General features: G+C 40.7%; 1 protein-coding gene across 1 annotated transcript in view; it reads right to left on the bottom strand.

The window, feature by feature from the left end:
* The window catches only part of DGKK (diacylglycerol kinase kappa), a 175701-nt gene that overhangs the window by 17632 nt on the left and 136176 nt on the right, over positions 1-21893 (bottom strand). Inside the window, exons 13-21 of the mRNA XM_070365432.1 lie at positions 11790-11881; positions 10806-10905; positions 9617-9836; positions 7729-7833; positions 7000-7096; positions 4763-4870; positions 1281-1377; positions 904-1011; positions 153-266 (exon numbers count right to left, since the gene is read on the bottom strand). Of these exons, the coding sequence (XP_070221533.1) occupies positions 153-266; positions 904-1011; positions 1281-1377; positions 4763-4870; positions 7000-7096; positions 7729-7833; positions 9617-9836; positions 10806-10905; positions 11790-11881 (1041 nt within the window). The remainder of the gene's footprint in view (positions 1-152; positions 267-903; positions 1012-1280; positions 1378-4762; positions 4871-6999; positions 7097-7728; positions 7834-9616; positions 9837-10805; positions 10906-11789; positions 11882-21893) is intronic.

The raw sequence follows: 21893 nt of genomic DNA on the forward strand, positions 1-21893 counted from the left end.
CTAACCTCAGCCAGCACCTTGCTGCCTACCAGATACCCTACTCCCTCCACCCTGCCATTCTTATACCTGGTTAATTCCTGGGAGCACCCCACATCCTATGTTGTAGCCACAGAGCTCAGACCCTTTCTGGTGCCCACCCAGCGTGTGCCTACCTGGGCGATGCGATGATGATGCAGGTTGATGATACGAGACATTGCCATCTGTACAGAACCAAAGATTGCCACTACCTCTAGCTTCCCGTCATCTATCGCAGGAGCCTCATATTCCTGAAGAAAAAGAACTGTGTCACATATCTCACTCTTGAAGAACCATACTTTGTCACAAGCAGGTATGCTTTGAAAGCTCATAGTAAAATAATTTTTTCTAGCTCATGAAGAGTGGAGAAACTACTACATTATGAAAAGGGGAAGGATGAGGTCAGGAAGCCAACTTGGGAGAAAGGCACTGAGACCTAAACTCAGCTCCTTTTGAGATCACAACTCTTAGCTGGTTCCCTCCCTGTCCAATATAGCATCATAAATCCCCAAAGCCACTGGTCTCATGGCCTTCTTGGGTGAGCTCAGAGGAAAGGATTCATGACCAATTTCTCAGGAGATTTTATTGATAGACCTCCGTAGAGAAAAGATCATAATGTAGTCAACCTTTCAAGGATCTGTCAGGCTTGAGAAATGGAAAATTCAAAGTCCATGCAACACGGAAGAATTGATCTGATCCTCAGGTTTTTGGTTGATTCTTGTGCTATGGGGTGGTAATTGCCTTAAAAATACTCATCATACAGCTGCTAATAATGGTCCCCAGCCTGCCTCCTTTTCCCCCACACTCCAGTCAGTTCAGCTCTCCTTTCTGATAGACTTTAGAGGGGTCAAGATTTTTCTCCCTCCCCATTCCCTGTTCCATACTCACTGTGGTTGCCGTGCTGCTTCCCCAAAAGTTGACGCCTCCGGCATAGCTGGTAATGTTGAGCACTACAATGCCTTGCAGATTTGGCAAGGAGATGGCCTCTCCATCACACTGAAAGAAAAGAGTAGCCCTTATTGGCTGGCTCTTCAGATACCAGTGTGAAGGCATATTTACAGACATGGGGGAAGGGCTCTGTCTTCTTGTCATGCTATCATTTTCTTATCCATAAAATGGAAACCTATCTTCATGCTTTCCTCCCATGAGTGAGGATCAGAGTTAAAGCTTGAGAAGAACTAAGGATATAGAGGGAAGTTGATTCCCAAGGTCATGATATTTCCTTTCTTGATGCCCAGGAAGGATCATCCTCTTTTTCCACTGACCTCCAGGTGCACTCGTTCTTCCAGTTTCCTGTAAGAGCGCTGAAAGAGTTCCTTGCTTCCCAGAAGGCCATACCACATCTTGTTCTTAAAGCGGCTACTACAGGGAGATAAAGGTAGAGAAAGATAGTCAGAGGGTGAATAAAGGTAAACGGATGAAGAAAAGTAAGACGAGATACCATCTTATTCCTCAAGTGCCTTGTTATAGGGAGGAGTCATGGTAACGTGACACAAGAGGGAATGCTAGGATAGTGTAACTGGAATCCTTATTCATACACCAGCTGTAATGGGTTCCTGGGTGTCCTTGAGACTTCAGCGTCCCATTGATTTGTCACTTGCTGTTGATATTGGTTCAGTTTTGCAAAAGATAGGCTATATTTTAAAATAAAGCTCATAAAAAGCTGTGAGCATAACTGGCTTGTACGTGTTAAGTCACTTCAGTTGTTTCGACTCTTTGCAATCCTTTGAACAGTAGCCCACCAACTTCCTCTGTCCATGAGGTTCTCCAGGCAAAAATACTTGAGTGGGTTACCATGCCCTCCTCCAGGGGATCTTCCTGACCCTGGGATCGAGCCTGCTTCTCTTATGTCTCCTGCATTGGTTTCTTTACCACTTGCATCACCTAGGAAGCCCAACTGGCTGGTACATACCAGCAAGTGCCACTCTGGGAGATCAAGATTTTACCCTCTTGGAATCAATTTCATTTGAAATATGTGACAGACTGCAGTTTCTTTGAAGCATAACTTTTCTGGCAAAGTGGAGGGATTTTGTAAGACCTGTATCTCAAAGACTTCAGTTCAGTTCAGTTGCTCAGTCGCGTCTGACTCTTTGAGAACCCATGGACTGCAACACGCCAGGCTTCCATATCCATCACCAAATCCTGGGGCTTACTCAAACTCATGTCCATCGAGTCGGTGATGCTATATCCAACCATCTCATCCCCTTCTTCTTCTGCCTTCAATCTTTCCCAGCATCAGGGTCTTTTCAAATGAGTCAGTTCTTTACATCAGGTGGCCAAAGTATTGGAGTTTCAGCTTTTAGCATCATTCCTTCCAATGAATATTCAGGACTGATTTCCTTTAGGATGGACTGGTTGGATCTCCTTGCAGTCCAAGGGATTCTCAAGAGTCTTCTCCAATACCACAGTTCAAAAGCATCAATTCTTTGGCACTCAACTTTCTTTATAGCCCAACTCTCACATCCATACACGAGTACTGGAAAAACCATACCTTTGACTAGATGGACCTTTGTTGGCGAAGTAATGTCTCTGTTTTTTAATATGCTGTCTAGGTTTGTCATAGATTTTCTTCCAAGGAGCAAGAGTCTTTTAATTTCATGGCTGCAGTCACCATCTGCAGTGATTTTGGAGCCCAAGAAAATAAAGTCTGACACTGTTTCCATTGCTTCCTCATCTATTTGCCATGAAGTGATGGGACTGGATGCCATGTTTTCTAAATGTTGAGTTTTAAGCCAGCTTTTTCACTCTCTTCTTTCACATTCATCAAGAGGCTCTTTAGTTCTTCTTCACTTTCTCCCATAAGGATGGTGTCATCTGTCTATCTGAGGTTATTGATATTCTCCTGGCAATCTTGATTCCAGCTTGTGTTTCATCCAGCCCAGCATTTTGCATGATATACTCTGCATATAAGTTAAATAAGCAGGGTGACAATATACAGCCTTGACGTACTCCTTTTCTGATTTGGAACCACCCTGTTGTTCCATGTCCAGTTCTAACTGTTGCTTCTTGACCTGCATATAGATTTCTCAGGAGGCAGGTCAGGTGGTCTGGTATTCCCATCTCTTTAAGAATTTTCCAGTTTGTTGTGATCCATACAGTCAAAGGCTAAACACTTAATTCAGTGCTATAGAATAGAGCTAAGCTTACTAGACAGACTGTAGAGGAGGGCCCAGTGGAGAGAATATGGGACAGGTAAGGATATCAGGAGACTTGTGGTGGAGGTGGGAAGAACAAGGTCCTGCTCACTGTAGAGTCTCTGATAAAAGCAGGCAGGACAATCACAATCCCTAGAAAGGCTGGATAGAATCTACTCTGAACTTTCAAAGTAGAGTCACAGAAATGAGCCACCACAAGGCATGGGTTTTGAAATGTAACAAGGCTAGCACAATATTATTTGCACTCTGCTTTAAACCATAAGTTCTCTGGACACTTTAGTTTCCTCATCTATTAAAAATCAGAGCTTAGTTATACGGAAATGCAAAATACCTAGAACAACTAAGACCATTCTTAAAAAAGAACAAAGTTGGAGGACTTTCATCTCCCAATTTCCAAACTTACTATAAAGCTACAGTTATCAAGACAGTGTGGTACTTGCATAGGATAGATACATAGATCAGTGGAACATACATGAGAGTCTAGGGAAAAAACCTTTATATTTAGGGTCAAGCAATTTTTGACAAAGGTGCCAACACAATTTGTTGGGGGAAATACAATTCAAAGGGTAGTTTTTAAAAATGGTGTTGTGGTAATTGGATATCCATGTGCAAAAAGATGAACTAGGTTCTTACCTAACACCACACATAAAAATTAACTTGAAGCAGGTCACAGACTTAAAGGTAAGAGAAAAAAAACAATAATTTTGGAAGAAAACAGAGCAAATTTTTAAGACCTTGGGTTAGGCAAAGATTTCTTAGATACAGCATCAAAATCATGGTCCGTAAAAAAAATAAATCAATTAATAGGAACTCATCAAAATTCAAAACTTTTGTATATCATAAGATACCATTAAATGAAAAGACAAGCAATAACAACAAAAAAGACAAGCAACTGGGAAACAATATTTTCAAAATGCTTATCTGATAAAGTACTTGTTTCTCAGCGCAGACCTGTTGTGAGAAAGAACTTCTGGTGGCAGGTGGCAGGAGTGATGATGGTGGATGGAGGAGGTGCTTATTTTTCTTCATAATTTCAATCTACCAGAAGAACTCTGAGGCTGCCTTAGGGTATATCTACAGTACAAAAGTACTGGAAGGTGCCAAGCAGGCCAGCCCTGAATGGGGTAAAATCAGTAGGTCCAGGGGAACCAGGTTAGGAACCCTAAGAACTAGTAGAGTGATCTTTGGTACTTTGCAGCCTTGCCAAGCAAAAGCAGACCTGAAACTACTACTAGGACCTTGTCAAATTCTCAGAGACAGAACAAAGATAGAGAATTGGCTGAATCAAGTCAATGCAATCTGTTTTCACTAACAGTAACACAGTTAGCTGTATTTACACAGCAGTCCACAGGTCAAGACCATGAAGATGGCTCCAAGTTCAGAATACCAGGGCAGTCATCACAGATTTGGTCAACATTTGGGGCAAGCTATCTTATTAGGCTAAGCTTCGGACTAATGTTTTACTTTCAAATGACGGACTCTTTACTTTTCAAAAGAGTTCTGTTGTTGTTTGTGATGTGGGGGATGCAGGAGTACATGTGTGTATTGTGATTGTGTGTTTGCATGTGGGCATGGAAGTTTCTTTTCCTTACTTGTATTGTCCTGGGTGTTCATCTCTTCTGGTGTTGAATTCCAGAGAAATTTTAGCATCTAGTCCAATTCCAAAATAGTTGTTCATGACACGCTTTTCTTTGAAGCGTCTGAAATTAGCCAAAGGGAAGAAAAGAGTAGACATTGGTATAGGAAAGAAGTGCTATTATCACTGGGCTGCAGACTTTATCTGAATGTTCAAAACCAATGAGCGAAGGCCTGTTCTACATTGGATACAAGGCTTAATATTCTTGAGAGGCACATGCAGATATCCTATTTTGTTAACAAGTAGCTTATTAGCTGTAAGAGAGGATACCCAGCCAGCTGGGAGGATTCAGTGGGATTGAGACTCATAATGAAGAAGTCGTCTTTGGAGACTGTCAGATATGAGTGGCCAATATTTTCTCCACATAAACTAGAGGGAAATAAGAGTCACTGACTTATTCCCAAAAAGAACCCTCAAGTATCTCCTATTTTTTTAAATTTTAAATTTATTTATTTTAATTGGAGGCTAATTACTTTACAATATTATATTGGTTTTGCCATACATCATCATGAATCTGCCATGGGTGTACACGTGTTCCCCATCCTGAACCCCCTCCCACCTCCCTCCCCGTACCATCCCTCTGGGTTATCCCAGTGCACCAGCCCCAAGCATCCTGTATCCTGCATCAAACCTGGACTGACGATTCATTTCTTATATGATATTATACATGTTTCAATGCCATTCTCCCAAATCATCCTACCTACTCCCTCTTCCTCTCCCACAGAGTCCAAAAGACTGTTCTATACATCTGTGTCTCTTTTGCTGTCTCATATACAGGGTTATTGTTACCATCTTTCTAAATTCCATATACATGCATTAGTATACTGTATTGGTGTTTTTCTTTCTGGCTTACTTCACTCTGTATAATAGGCTCCAGTTTCATCCACCTCATTAGAACTGACTCAAATGTATTCTTTTTAATGGCTGAGTAATACTCCATTGTGTATATGTACCACAGCTTTCTTATCCATTCATCTGCTGATGGACATCTAGGTTGCTTCCATGTTCTGGCTATTATAAACAGTGCATATTAAAATGTATGATGAGAGGAAACTCTGTATTACTGTTTTTAGAGATTTCTGAACTCCTTTTAGCACTTTTACATCCAAGGGCAAAGTGACCACACATTTGAGGGGGGAAAACCTTATAAAAGAAGGTAGATATATGTAGAACAAAAACAAACAAACAAAACACGCAGTTTATTTGATTCTTTTGCATCCATCCATTAAAACCAGTGGTGTGCTGGAGGCAGTTCATATTAGCTTATGTAAGCTGGTTATGCCTATAATTCTCAACTCTGCAATCAATGACATTGTATCAGTAGCTTGAAATAGGCCATAATGGGAAGGTATATAACAGGAATAAATCAGGGCTTCCCACCTGCCACCCACCTCTGGAAGCTGGTTGTTAAATATTTTTCAGCACACCATTGATCAAAGTATAAGTGATAAGTTCACTGAGGTCTCAGATATGAACTTAAGCCAGTGGCAAAGTGGAGGGAAGTGGGAGTTGAAAATGGGGGGAAGCTGTAGAAAACATATAATTGCTAGCTGTCTTTCCAGAAACTAAAAATAGGTAGTTTAGCTACTTAATCACAGATTTTTTATAATTCACTACTAAACTGACTACATCTTTCATGTAAGATTTGCCTCCCTTGACTATAGTCCAGATATTGGGGTATCTTTGACTGATATCACCAATCTTCTTAATGGAACTCAAAATCAGTGAGGGTGTTGGAATTTGGCTACTGGGAGTATTCTAAAGAGGTAGGGTTACTGAGACAAATGTCTTTACATTTGTTTCCTAGTCCCCTAAATACCCACTTATTTCTTAGCAACTTCAGTTGTTTACTATCAAAGGCAACAGTGAAAAACAGGTCCTTTGAAATGAAATGAAGTTGTGATAATAATAATAATAATAATAACTATAATACATATAAACCTAACTATGGATGCCAAAGACTGACCAATGTAAGTACTTTGGATAAATAAACTCAATAAATACAACAAACCTATGTGACAAGTTCTACAATTATCTCCACATTATATGTGAGGAAACTGAGGTTTGGTTGAACTATTTGTGTAAGGTCACACAATTAGTGAGTCAGCATCTGACTCTAGGTATCCTTATTCTACTCTCTCAACCAGAGAAAGGAAGAAGCCATAGAAAGGTAATAGGTCTATAAATACTTACATAGTTTCAGGTGTAAAATGTAAGTGCTCCAAATTGAGGTTTTCTAGGTCTTCACTTTTGAGAGAAGATATAGAAGACAGAGTACCAAGACGAGAACCTAGACACAAAAGATAGCACCTTGGTGTCAGATACAAAAAAGAAAGCCCTTCCCCTACTTTTATTTCACCCTACTTTCTCTGTTGGAACAGAGTCAAGCTCAATGACTTTCTTTTAGATAATATTCAGGGTTCTCATTCCAAAGAGGGATCATCTTGGATGGACAGGGACTTCCACTGAGAGAATAATAAGGCTGGGAAGACTGCTTGCTGGCAGTGAAACAGCTTCAAATCTTGGGTTTCATCAGGCCTTTTCAAAGAACCTAATGGGGCCATTACTTCTCGAGATAGGCATGGGGCCTTATAGTGTGGGGTTTCTGGAGGAGAAGGAGGGATCTCTATGGCAGAATAAGTGAAAGCGAACATTGATAAGTCATGTCCGACTCTTTGCAACCCCATGGACTGTAGTCCATGGAATTCTCCAGGCCAGAATACTGGAGTGGGTAGCCTTTCCCTTCTCCAACCCAGGGATCAAACCCAGGTCTCCTGCATTGCAGGTGGATCCTTTACCAGCTGAGCCACATGGCAGAATAGGATTAAGGCAAAAGGAAGATGCATGAAAATACTAAAGATATATTCTCTGAGAACTAGAAGACAGAGATAAAGCATAGAATAAAAGGAGAAAGATCCTTACGGTGTCTTGGGCTCATCTGGTTATTATCTTCTGAATCATCTTCTAGGAAGAAAGTTGAACTGAAGTTCTTAACTGATATTGTCTGTCGGCTTTGCTCATCAAGAACTACAGAGAAAAAAATGGAAGGAAGGAGGGAAGGAGGGTTGGAAGAAAGAAAGGGGAGGAAGGAGGAGGGGACAGAGGGAGGAAAGGAGAAAAGGAGGATTGGTCACGTTTCTTGAGCATCTCTTTTGTTAACACCAGTCAGTGTATGGGGAGACAACGGAGACTCCCATTTGATCACCACCTCTGCTCCATGATGCTGTTTATGTTTTCAGTTTTTTCTATAGGATTGGCACGTTTCCTTATGTCCATGCTTGAGCTTTCTCTGTTTTACTTGTTACTCTTTTCCCATCACCCAGTAAATGTGGTTATGAGTAGAAGCTTGGGGCCAGGGGTAGGTGGAGCAGGATAGGAAACCCTCTGCTCTTCTAACTCCATTTTCATCCTATTTGCAATTCATTTACTCATGTGCCCTTTGTTCTAAACTTAACCCTCTAGGACCATGGCTTTCTTTCACTCAAATGTCTCACCAATACCCAGAATATTTGAGAAGTCGCCTTCCTTTCACCAACCTATATATTAATATCACATAGCTCAGGTGCTTGGCTTATGCCAAAGCCTATAGGTTCAATCCCTATCCTACCCAGGGGTGCCTTTCTCTGTCCCATGGCCACAAGTTATACTTCTAAACCTGACTTATGTATTAATGGAGCAGGCTGAGTACTAGTCGTGACAGTGTTATGGCTACATCAGATTGATCTGATCCCTGCTCCTTGGAAACTGTGCATGCTAAGTCACTTCAGTCGTGTCTGACTCTTTGTGACCCTATGAACTGTAGCCTGGCAGGTTCCTCTGTCCATGGGATTCTTCAGGCAAGAATCCTGGAGTGGGTTGCCATGCCCTCCTCCAAGGGATCTTCCTGACCCAGGGGTCGAACCCACATTTCTTGTGTCTCCTTCATTGGCAGGCGGGTTATTTACCATTAGCGCTACCTGGGAAGCCCCCATGGAAACTACCTACAGAAATAGAGGCAAAATGGCTCTTTGGTTATTTCACACTGCAGAAGGGATATTTCCTTTTTTTTTCTTAGAAACTTGGCTGAGGTTGTACCTACATGCACCAAGGCAGGAGAAGGTACCATAGGTAAAAGCTAAAGGCCAGCCAAAGGGACTTCCTTGCTACACGAACTACTGCTCAATTCCAATAGCTTAGGTAGAACACACTTGGTGTTAACATAATTTTCTGATCTGTTTTTCAAAGAAGCACTGTGAGAAGAAATGGAAACCAGAATGTTAAATTAAGAAGTTGGAGGGATTGAAAGAGCTTTCATACTCAGTTGGAAGCTTGTAGGTTGTCATGAATTATGGGAAATGGCAGTCAATGCCGGAGCTGCCAGGACCACTCTCAGGGCCCTTGTGCCTGATGAATACTGTGTAAGACATGCAGAGATGAACACTGTTTTCTTTCTAGAATCATCATAGGCTCAGTGGTTGGAAGGGGATAGGAGCAGGTGGAAAAAAATTCCATGGCTGGAGGTGGAAGCTGACAGAACTTTGAGCCAAGCCTCTAAGCAGCTGTAATTGTTTAGGATGAGTGTTAGTTCCAAAAATAAATAAGTAGCAAGAGTTTAGTCCCTGTGAGGTAGAAGGTGCCAAAGGGGCAACTTATCAGGAGTGAGGCTTTTCAAAGTCAGTCTGAGGACTTTTTTGATGCTTTACGAATGCAGAATCTAGTCAAGTTTGGGTAGTGGTGTCAAATAGAAGACCCAGAGTGAGGTAGATCAGTAACCATCCACAGGAACCTTCTCTTTCCCCTCCCTCAGTCAGCACAACCCTGGAACCTTTACCTTGTTCAACTTGGAATATGATGAGTTTCAACGACTTTTGGAGATTCTGGGCCTTTGTAGCCAGCTCCAACTTGCACTTGGCTATGTGGTCTATTTGAGGGATGGAGGGCTTTCCATCTGCCTTGGCACTTTCTTTATGTGCTTTGGCACTCTTCTCAACTGCTGCATCCTCAGCAAGGATATCAATCAGGACACTGAGCTTGTCGTACATTAAGTCACTCTATATAGGGAATGAGACAGACAGGGCATTGTTGTGAGAAATTCATGCTTGAAAGGACAGAATGAATAGTTAGATAGCATGGAGAGAAGTGCAGAAGGGTAACAGTTGGCCAGGACACTGAGCATAGGAAGCTAAATGTGGGGAGATGAAAGTTTAGGGAAAGAAATTTTGGGTAGATGTGATAGGAGCCAAAGAGTGTTAGGGGGTTAAAGAGACATCATTTGTTTCTGAGCAGCTGCAGGCACCAATGTATGTTGCCTAGTCTTTCTCATGTCCAAATGGTCTGTAAAATGATATGCAATATAGCAAGATTGAGGAAAGATAAACAAACGTTTCTGGATTGGTGTTTTCATGGGCATGCTCCTATGGATACGGATGTGGCTCTGCATGGGTGCCTGGTGTCTGCTTTTGTCTGTGTGTATGTTTGGGGATGTACTGCATGATTATGGCCTGATTCCCAGCTCCATCACTTAATAGTTTGTGAACTGAGGCAAGTAACTTAATCTCGTTGTGCTTTTATATTCTTGAGAAGTTGTGAAGATTAAATAAGTAAATACATTATAAGTGCTTAGAACAGTTCCTGGCACAGAATAAGTGCTATAGAAGTATTAGCTATTATTGTTACTGTTATCATAGAGGTGACCATGGGTGTATTTCTAGCATGTATTCGTATGTAGTTTCAAGAATGTTCTAGTATACAGCCATGTGCATACATGTTGGCATATGCTTGTGTCTAGGTGTGTACAGATGCTTAACAGATGCTTAGGTACATGGTACATGGATAAGCATGTACAGTGCCACTCTTTATTTGGTGAAAGGTGGAAGTTCAATGAGGATTTTCACCATCAGGGAGGCTTACCAGCTGCTTCTCCTTGCCCTTTAATGATTCCCAGTGAGAGGGACATTTGCTTTTATTAAAAAATGGGGCCCTTGCCACAAAGAGTACAAGACAAAAGGATGGAAACTTACTTTCAAAATGACAGACTCTATTGCTGTATTGTTCTGCTTTATCCGGCTCCAGGCCTTTACAATATCAACCACAAAATCTTCCACTGCTGAGCACAGGAATCTGGAAAGATAAGATAGATGGCACAATGTGACATGGACATGAGGTCCAGAGCCCTTCTGTCTTATAATGTCATTAGTTTCCATCTTCCTCCTCTTCCTTCTCCCTCTCTCTTTTCTGATCTCTCCTTTCTCCCTCTCCTTGTCCCTCTCTCCCAACTCCCTCTCCTCTCTTTATTTATTCTGATTCTTCATGTGCATTTGGGCAAATATGCCAGTACTTAAGAGAGTTTAACAAACATTTCTTAGCCCAAATACCAAATTTCCAGAAAACAGAATTCAATTGGTATAACTTGGGTCCGGATTTCATTCTGGGTCAAATCAACTATGGTTCAAGGACCCAGCTAATTTAGTAGAAATATAATGACTTTGGTATTATGGCCCATGTAGGGACTGTTTCTCAAAAAAGAATGTGGTAGACTTGGAAGGACTCTACCAGAGTCCCAGGAGGAATGAATGGCCCACATACGTAGAAGAGGAGAATGTGTTGCTCAGCTATGAGAAAGCAGCAGTAGTAGGCACCACAGAGAGTTTTCCAGGTATTAGATGGAAAAGGTATCCCTACTGGAGGGAGCTATGCTATGCTCTTGAGTGGTAATGGAATGTTGTGTTTCCCTTCTGTAACCCCTCTTCCAAATATGTGGCTTGCAATTTTGTCATTTTGGAGTAGCAGGAGCCCTCACCCCAATCTCATCTTTTTTAAAAATTTATTTTTCATAAACTTCCCACTCAGGAGATTTGAATTAGAAGAAATTTGATTTGGGAAGGTAAACATATGCTTTCTTTGACCTCAACCCCCAAGCTATTAAAATGAGCACCATCTCTGACTGATGAAACAGCCTATGAGAAAAAACACCCCAAAAGGTTGAGAGGCAAAGGAAGACTGACCTGGTTGCGATAATTGTCTCTGTTGGGTACTTGGCCTTCAGGATTTTGTTTAACTCAGTGGATGCAGATTCTAAGTGTTGGATGGCAGCAGCCTAGGGAGAAAATGAGTGTTCAGCCCTGGAATCTTAGCACTGTGACACAGTGTGCTACACATCCCCACCCCCTCACTATTTCCTACTGATGCTTTACCAGCAACACAACTGCTTCTTTGAAAATAATACACTTAAAAAGAATTCTCATTGAAAATCTCCACAGATGATCTTAGATCTGTGGTTACTCTAAAAATAAGAGATGTATATTATTTCCTCTCATTTAAATTAATACTCAAACACTCATGTGAAGGGGTACTGTTTGTTCCATGTTTCAAATGAAAAAACCATCTCATATCACATAGCTAGTAAATAATAGATCTGGGATTTGAACCTATATCTTTCCAACCAGAGTGTCATCTCTTATATATAATATTAAAAATAATAATCATTCTCATGCTCCATCATATCAAACTCTTTGCGACCCCATGGACTGTAGCCCACCAGGATCCTCTGCCCATGGAATCTTCCAGGCAAGAATACTAGAGTGGGTTGCCATTTCTTTCTCCAGGGAAAAATAATAACAGCATTCACTTATATAGAACTTGCTATGTGCCAGGCTCTGTTCTAAGATACATATATGTGTGTGTGTGTGTGTGTGTGTGTGTATTTTCAGGTAACCTTTATAACAGTCCTATGAAATAAGGCGGAGAAGGCAATGGCACCCCACTCCAGTACTCTTGCCTGGAAAATCCCATGGACGGAGGAGCCTGGTAGGCTGCAGTCCATGGGGTCTCGAAGAGTCGGACATGACTGAGCGACTTCACTTTCACTTTTCACTTTCATGCATTGGAGAAGGAAATGGCAACCCACTCCAGTATTCTTGCCTAGAGAATCCCAGGGATGGGGGAGCCTGGTGGGCTCCTGTCTATGGGGTCACACAGAGTTGGACATGACTGAAGCGACTTAGCAGCAGCATGAAATAAGGATTATTATCCCATTTCACAGAACAGAAAACTGAGGCATAGGAAAAGGAGAGCTGTTAAATGGTAGAGCCAGGATTTGATTCCAGGTAGTCTGGTTCTTGAGTCTGCACTCCTAACTATAACTTATACTCACTCTTCTCTATCACCCTCTGTATTGAGATATATACCAAGATCTGATGATTCTATCACTTGAATATGTTTTAAATATGCCCTATTACCACTTCAGCAGCCCAAATCACCATTATCTTTTGCCTATACAATTTTAGCACTGCCTATCTTTTTTCCTTGCCTCTATGCTTTATTCCTTCAATTGTTTCTCCATATACCACGGAAATATTCTGCTTAACACCTTTCTATTAGATAGCAGAATAGACAGATGGATAGATATGAGATAAAGTATAGTGAAATATTAATGGTAGAATCTACCATTCAAAATTTCCTATATGTTTGAAAATTTCATAATAAAATAAAATGTTCTTCTATAATTCTTACTGTTCTTAGGATAAAAGTTCAAATTTCCTGGGGGAGAGATCAAGACAGATTAGGAGGATATGGAACTCACTTCCCCCATGAACACAAAAAATACGTCTAAATGTGGAGAAAGTATCACTGAAAACGAATTGGAGACTGGCAGAAAGACTTTTGTACAACCAAGGCTATAATAAAGAGCCATACAGAATCCAGTAGGAATGGAGGAGTAGCAATCATGTTGGGACCTGTGCCCTTGGTGGGGGGCACAGAAGATGAAGAGCATTACAAAGGCAGAGAGCCTCCCTGGGGAGTGAGCAGTTCAAGCCACATATTGGGCGCCACATCCCTGGAGTTTGACACCAGGAAGACAGGTCCCCTAAGCGGGTTAGAAAACCAGTGGGACTAATAGGAACGCTGTAAGAAACCTAGACTCAGAGGGATTCAAATTAAGAAGGAAGAGTAGGGGGATATGGAACTCAGCTTCCCCCATGAATATATCAAAAATACATCTACATGTGGAACAATTATCACTGAAAACTAACAGGAGACTGGCAAAAAGACTCCCATATAACCAAGGCTATAAGAAAGATCCACACAGAATCACATAGGAAGGAAGAGAATTGATCATGATGGGATGTGTCCCTAGGAGGGGATGTGTAGAAAAAGGGAGACTACAATGGGTACATGCCCTCCCTGGGGAGTGAGCAGTGAGAGCTACATATCAGGCATTCCATCCCCTGGGTTCAGCAAAGGGGAGACAAGCCCCCTTGGCTGGTTGGAGGGTCAGTGGGACTAATAGGAGGGCTACAGGGAAGCCTGGACTCTGCTTGGAAGGAGCCCATGAACACTTACTAGCTCCCTAAGCAGTGCAGAAATGGTGGGTTGAAACCACCCAGGGCTGACTTGTTTCCTCTGACCACTCTGGTGTGTGCCCCAGCCTGAGCCAAGCAAATGCTCCAGCACCATTAGCAGCTCCACACAGGACTAAGGGCTGCCACAACAAGGAAAAAACTTTGCAGTAAGATGCTATGGTGTCAGTTCAGTTCAGTTGCTCAGTCGTGTCCGACTCTTTGTGACCCCATGAACCGCAGCACGCCAGGCCTCCCTGTCCATCACCAACTCCCAGAGTTCACTCAGACTCACGTCCATCGAGTAAGTGATGCCATCTAGCCATCTCATCTTCTGTCATCCCCTTCTCCTCCTGCCCCCAATCCCTCCCAGCATCAGAGTCTTTTCCAATGAGTCAACTCTTCGCATGAGGTGGCCAAAGTATTGGAGTTTCAGCTTCAGCATCAGTCCTTCCAATGAACACCCAGGACTAATCTCCCCCAGGATGGACTGGTTGGATCTTCTTGCAGTCCAAGGGACTCTCAAGAGTCTTCTCCAACACCACAGTTCAAAAGCATCAATTCTTCGGTGCTCAGCTTTCTTCACAGTCCAACTCTCACATCCATACATGACCACTGGAAAAACCATAGCCTTGACTAGATGGACCTTTGTTGGCGAAGTAATGTCTCTGCTTTTTAATATTGCTATGGTGTAACTACCTACAATGGAGAAGAATCTGAAAATAGAATGTGTGTGTGTATAAAACTTTGCTGTACACCTGAAATATTGTAAATAAAGTAAATAAATAAAAAAGATACTATGGTGGATAAAACCTTAAGTGGCATCTGAGCAGGGAGGGGCATCGACTACTGGCAGTTGCAAAGTTGAAGCATCAGAGGCAGACAAGATCTCTGATGGCAGCCAGACCACCACAGCCCATGCCTCCACCCCTGCTGAATACCCACACTAGCCCCTCTTGCTCTAGCACTGTTCTACTTGGGTGAGGATGTCAGTGCTGGGAGGGGCAAGAGCAGACACTTAAAAGGAACTTTTATATGTGGATTTTTGTATATGGAGATAGGGAGCTATTTATAGCAGGCATTCCATCCTTGGGGTTCAGCAAAGGGAAGATGAGCCCCCTTGGCTGGTTGGAGCGTCAGTGGGACTAATAGGAGGGCTGCAGGGAAGCCTGGACTCTGCTTGGAAGGAGCCCATGAAAACTTGCTTGCCTGATATGTAGTCCATATATATATGACTTTTTCACATTATAGGCATTGCAGAAGGGGAAAAGAGAGAGAGAAGGGGGTTGAAAATGTATTAAATGAAATTATGGCTGAAAACTTCCCAAGCCTGAAAAAAGAAACAGATATCCAGGTATAAGAAGCATGGAAGTTCCCAAATAAGATGAACACAAGCAGATCCACACCAAGACATATAATTAAAATGTCAAAACAAATTCTAATGGCAGCAAGAGAAAAATTAAGAGTCAGTTACAAGTGAACCCCCATAAGGCTATCAGCTGATTTCTTTAGAGAAATATTGCAGGCCAGAGGGGTATGATAAGAAATATTCAAAATACTGAAAAGGAAAAACCTGCTACCTAGGATACTCTGCCCAGCAAGATTATTATTTAGGAGAGATAAAGACCTCTTCAAACTAGCAAAAACCAAAATAAATGAGCAATACTAAACCTACTCTAAAAGAAATGTCCTACTCCAAATGAAAAAGAAGTAAGAATCTATAGGAAAGGCAAACTCCAAAATAGGAAAGGATTTAAGATAACCTAAATAAGCAAGCACATAGATTAAAAGGGCTTCCTTGGTAGCTCAGTGGTAAAGAATACGCCTGCCAACTCAGGAGACATGAGTTAGAACCCTGGGTCAGGAAGATCCCCCGAAGAAGGAAAAATTGTAAAATCAACTATAAAGACAATAAACAGTGAAGGAAAAAATGTAAAGATGCAAAATATGATTTTAAAAAATACAAAATGTTGGGGAAGGGAATTAAAATGTAGATGTTTTAGAATGTGTTTAAACTTAAATGACTATCAGTTAAAATCACATAGATATAATTATGAGTCAACATATTTGAACCCCACGTTAACCACAAATCAGAAACCTGCAAAAGACATACAAAAACCAAAAAGAAAGGAACCTAAGCATACTACTAAAGAAAATCATTAAACCACAGTGGGAGAAACAGAAGAAATAAACAGAGAACTATAAAAACAATTGGAAAACAAGTAATAGAATGACAATAAGTACAGGTGCTGTGCTGTACTAAGGTGCTTCAGTCATGTTCGATTCTTTGTGACCCCGTGGACTGTAGCCAGGCTCCTCTGTCCATAGGATTTTCCAGGCAAGAATACTGGAATGGGTTGCCATGCCCTCCTCCAGGGGATCTTCCCAAGACAGGGATTGAAACTGTGGCTCCTGCAGCTCTTGTATTGCAGGCAGATTCTTTACAGCTGAGCTACCTGGGAAGCCCAGTAAGTACATACCAATCAATAATTACTTTAAATGACTTTAAATGTCAATAGACTAAATATTCCAAAAGACAAAGGGTGACTGATTGGATTAAAAAACAAGACCCTTTAACATGCTGCCTAAGAGCTTAAGGGAAGCTCTTCAGGGCCAAAGACATACAGAATGAAAGTGAAGGAATGGAAAAAGATACTTCATGAAATCGTTAATGACAAGAAAGTGAGGGTAGCAGTATTCGTATAGGACAAAAAAACTTTAAAATGAAGGCTATAACAAAAGACAAGTGCCACTATGGAGAACAGTGTGGAGATTCCTTAAAAAACTGGAAATAGAACTGCCTTATGATCCAGCAACCCCACTGCTGGGCATACACATTGAGGAAACCAGAAGGGAAAGAGACACGTGTACCCCAATGTTCATCGCAGCACTGTTTATAATAGCCAAGACATGGAAGCAACCTAGATGTCCATCAGCAGATGAATGGATAAGAAAGCTGTGGTACATATACACAATGGAGTATTACTCAGCCATTAAAAAGAATACATTTGAATCAGTCCTAATGAGGTGGATGAAACTGGAGCCTATTATACAGAGTGAAGTAAGCCACAAGGAAAAACATAAATACAGTATACTAACGCATATATATGGCATTTAGAAAGATGGTAACAACAACCCTGTGTAATGAGACAGCAAAAGAGACACTGATGTATAGAACAGTCTTATGGACTCTGTGGGAGAGGGAGAGGGTGGGAAGATTTGGGAGAATGGCAATGAAACATGTAAAATATCATGTAGGAAACGAGTTGCCAGTCCAGGTTCGATGCACGATGCTGGATGCTTGGGGCTGGTGCACTGGGACGGCCCAGAGGGATGGTATGGGGAGGGAGGAGGGAGGAGGGTTCGGGATGGGGAACACATGTATATCTGTGGTGGATTCATTTTGATATTTGGCAAAACTAATACAATTATGTAAAGTTTAAAAATAAAATTAGAAAAAAAAAAAAAGACGAGTGCATTATATAATCACAAAGGGATCAATATATAAAGAAGCTATTACTCTTGTTAACATACATGTACCTAACACAGGAGCCCCTAAATATATAAAGCAAATACTAGCAGACATAAAGGGAGAATTTGACAATGATACAATATTAGTAGAGGACTTTAACACTCCCCTGATATCTATAGACATATCATCTAGACAGATAATAAGAAAACAGTGAACTTAAATGACACAATAGACTAGTTGGACTTAATAGATGTCTTACAAGACATTCCATCCCCAAATAACAGAATATACATTCTTCTCAAGTGCTTATGGAATGTCCTCCAGGACAGATCACATGCTGGGCCACAGAACAAGTCTCAACAAATTTAAGATAGAAATTATATCAAGTATTTTTTTTTTATGACCAAAACAGTATGAAACTAGAAATCAACTACAAAAAGAAAAATGGTAAAAGAACAAACACATGCAGGCTACACAACACACTACTAAAAACCATTGGGACAGGATGAAATCAAAGAGGAAATCAGAAAGTCCCTCAAGACAAATGCAAATGGAAACACAATTTTCCAAAATCTATCAGATGCAACAAAAGCAGTTCTAATAGAGAAGTTAGTGCCAATACAGGCCTTTCTCAAGAAACAAGAAAAATCTTGCATAAAACATCTTATCACCTAAAAGCATTAGAAAAAGAATAAAACCCAAAGACAGTAGAAGGAAGAAAAAAAATAAAGATCAGAGAAGAAATAAATAAAATAAGAGACACACGTACACCTGTGGCAGTTTCATGTCAATGTATGGCAAAAACCACCACAATATTGTAATTAGCCTCAAATTAAAATAAATGAATTAAAAAAATAAAAAACAATAGAAAAGATCAATGAAACCAAGAACTGGTTCTTTGAAATGATAAAATTGATAAACTTTTCACCAGGGTCACCAAGAAAAAAGAGTGAAGACCCAAATAAAATAAAAATGAAAGAGGAGACAAAACAGCTAATACCACAAAAATGTAAAAAATCATAAGAGAATACTATGTTATATGCCAACAAATTGGACAACCTAGAAGAAATGAACAAATTTCTAGAAAAATACAGCCTGGTAAGACTGATTCAAGAAGAAACAATTTGAACAGAGTAATCACTACAAGTAAAATTCAATTTATAATAAAAATTTCCAGCTAAGAACAGTCTAGGATCAGATGATTTCAGAAAAGAATTCTAACAAAGATATTTGTTGCTGTTCAGTCGCGCAGTCATATCTGACTCTTTGCAACCCCATGGACTGTAGCATGCCAGGCTTCCCAGTCCTTCACCATCTCCCAGAGCTTGCTCAAACTCATATCCATTGAGTCGGTGATGCCATCCAACCATCTCATCCTCTGTTGTCCCCCTTTTCTCCTGCCTTCCATCTTTCCCAGCATGAGGGTCTTTTTCAATGAGTTGGCTCTTTGCATCAGGTGGCTAAAGTATTGGAGCTTCAGCATCAGTCCTTCCAATAAATATTCAGGGTTGATTTTCTTTAGGATTGACTGGTTTGATCTTCTTGCAGTACAAGGGACTCTCAAGTCTTCTCCAACACCTCAATTCAAAAGCATCAATTCTTTGGCGTGCAGCCTTCTTTATGGTCCAACTGTCATGTCCGTACATGACTGCTGGAAAAACCATAGCTTTGACTAGATGGACCTTTGTCAGCAGAGTAATGTCTCTGCATTTTTCAAAGATATATACAAGAGTTAATAACTATCCCTGTCAAATTGTTCTAAAACTTGAAGAGGAAGGAGTACTCCCAAATTTATTCTACAAGGCCACCCTTATCCTGATACCAAAATATGACAAAAAAACAAAAACAAAAAACAACCACTACAAAAAAAGAGAAAATTATAGGCCAATATATACATTTTTAAAAAGATTTTTATTTTGTATTGGGGTATAGCTGACTAACAAACAATGTTGTGATAGTTTCAGGTGAACAGCAAAGGATCTCAGCCATACATATACATATATCCATTCTCCAAATTCTGCCACATAAGACTGAGCAGAGTTCCACTAGGTCCTTGTTGGTTATCCATTTTAAATATACCAGTGTGGATATGTCCATCCCAAACTCCCTAACTATCCCTTCCCCTCATCCTTCCTCCTGGCAACCATAAACTCACTCTTTAAGGCTGTGAGTCTGTTTCTGTTTTGTAAGTAAGTTCATTTGTATAATTTCTTTTTAGATTCCATATATAAGGGATGTCATATGATATTTCTCCTTCTCTGTCTGACTGACTTCACTCAGTTTGACAATGTCTAGGTCCATCCATGTTGCTGCAAATGGCATTATTTTATTCTTTTCAATGGTTGAGTAATATTCTAAAATTGCATATATGTACCACATCTTCTTTATCCATTCCTCTGTCGATTGACTTTTCAGTTGCTTCTATGTCTTGGCTATTGTAAACAGTGCTGCAATGAACATTAGGGTGCATGTATCCTTTTGGATCATGTTTTTCTCTGGACAAATGCCCAGGAGTGTGATTGCAGGGTCATATGGTAGCTCTATTTTTAGTTTTTTGAGGAAGCTCCATACTGTTCTCCATAGTGTATAGGCCAATATCTTTGATGAATATAGAGGCAAAAATCCTCAACAAAATATTAGTAAACTGAATCCAACAATATATAAAAAGGATCATACATCATGATCAAGTTGGATTTATTCCAGGATCAAAAGGGTGGACTAACATTTGCAAATCAATAAATGTGATATACAATAGTAATCCCCAAACTTTTTGGCACCAGTGATCAGTTTCACAGAAGACAATTTTTCCAGACCTGCAGGTAGTGTGGAGGGGTGGGGGATGGTTCAGGTAGTAATGCGAGCAATGGGGAAAAATAGGATGCAGCAGAGGAAGCTTTGCTTGCTCACCTGCCACTCACCTCCTGCTCTGCAGCCTGGTTCCTAACAGGCCATGGACTAGTAGCAGTCCATGACTCAGGGAGTGGGGACCCCTGATACACAACATTAACAAAAGGAAGGATAAAAAAGTCACATGATCATCTCAATAGATGCAGAAAAAGCATTTGAAAAATTTCAACATCCATTCATCACTTCATGACAAATAGATGGGGAAACAGTGGAAACAGTGACTGACTTTATTTTTCTGGGCTCCAAAATCACTGCAAATGGTGATTGCAGCCATGAAATTAAAAGATGCTTACTCCTTGGAAGGAAAGTTATGACCAACCTAGACAGCATATTAAAAAGCAGAGACGTTACTTTGCCAACAAAGGTCCGTCTAGTCAAGGCTATGGTTTTTCCAGTGGTCATGTATGGATGTGAGAGTTGGACTATAAAGAAAGCTGAGCACAGAAGAATTGATGCTTTTGAACTATGGTGTTGGAGAAGACTCTTGAGAGTCCCTTGGACTGCAAGGAAATCCAACCAGTCTATCCTAAAGGAGATCAGTCCTGGGTGTTCGTTGGAGGGACTGATGTTGAAGCTGAAACTCAAATACTTTGGCCACCTGATGCAAAGAGCTGACTCATTGGAAAAGACCCTGATGCTGGGAAAGATTAAGGGCAGGAGGAGAAGGAGACAACAGAGGATGAGATGGTTGGATGGTATCACCGACTCAATGGACATGGGTTTGAGTGGACTCTGGGAGTTGGTGATGGACAGGGAGGCCTGGCGTGCTGCGGTTCATGGGGTCACAAAGAGTCGGACGTGACTGAGCGACTGAACTGAACTGAACTGACATTCATGATAAAAATTCTCATATAGTATGTATAGAGGAAACATATCTCAACATAATTAAGGCCATATTGATAAACTCATAACCAACATCATACTCAGCAATGAAAAGCTGAAAAACTTCTCACTATATTCTGGAACAGGACAAGGATGCCCAGTCTTACTACTTCTGTTTAACATAGTAATGGAAGTTCTAGCCACAGTAATCAGAGAAGTAAAAGAAATAAAAAGCATCCAAATTAGAAGGGAAGAGGTAAAACTGTCACTATTTGCAGATGACACTATATTTATATAGGGATGACACTATATTTATATAGGGAATTCTCAAGTCTCTGCCCCCAAATATTGGGGCTAATAAATGAATTCAATAAGGTTGTAGGATATAAGACTACTATATAAAATATATTGCATTTCTATACACTAACAAGGAAATTTTAGAAACAGAAAGTAAAAAATCATCCTGTTTGAAATCACAACCAGAAGAATAAAATACTAAGAATAAACTTAACGAAGGAGGTGAAAGGCCTATAATCTAAAACCTGAAAAAACATTGATTAAGGGAATTG

This window comes from Bos mutus, chromosome X (assembly GCF_027580195.1).
Source record: "Bos mutus isolate GX-2022 chromosome X, NWIPB_WYAK_1.1, whole genome shotgun sequence".
In the NCBI taxonomy this organism is placed as follows: Eukaryota; Metazoa; Chordata; class Mammalia; order Artiodactyla; family Bovidae; genus Bos; species Bos mutus.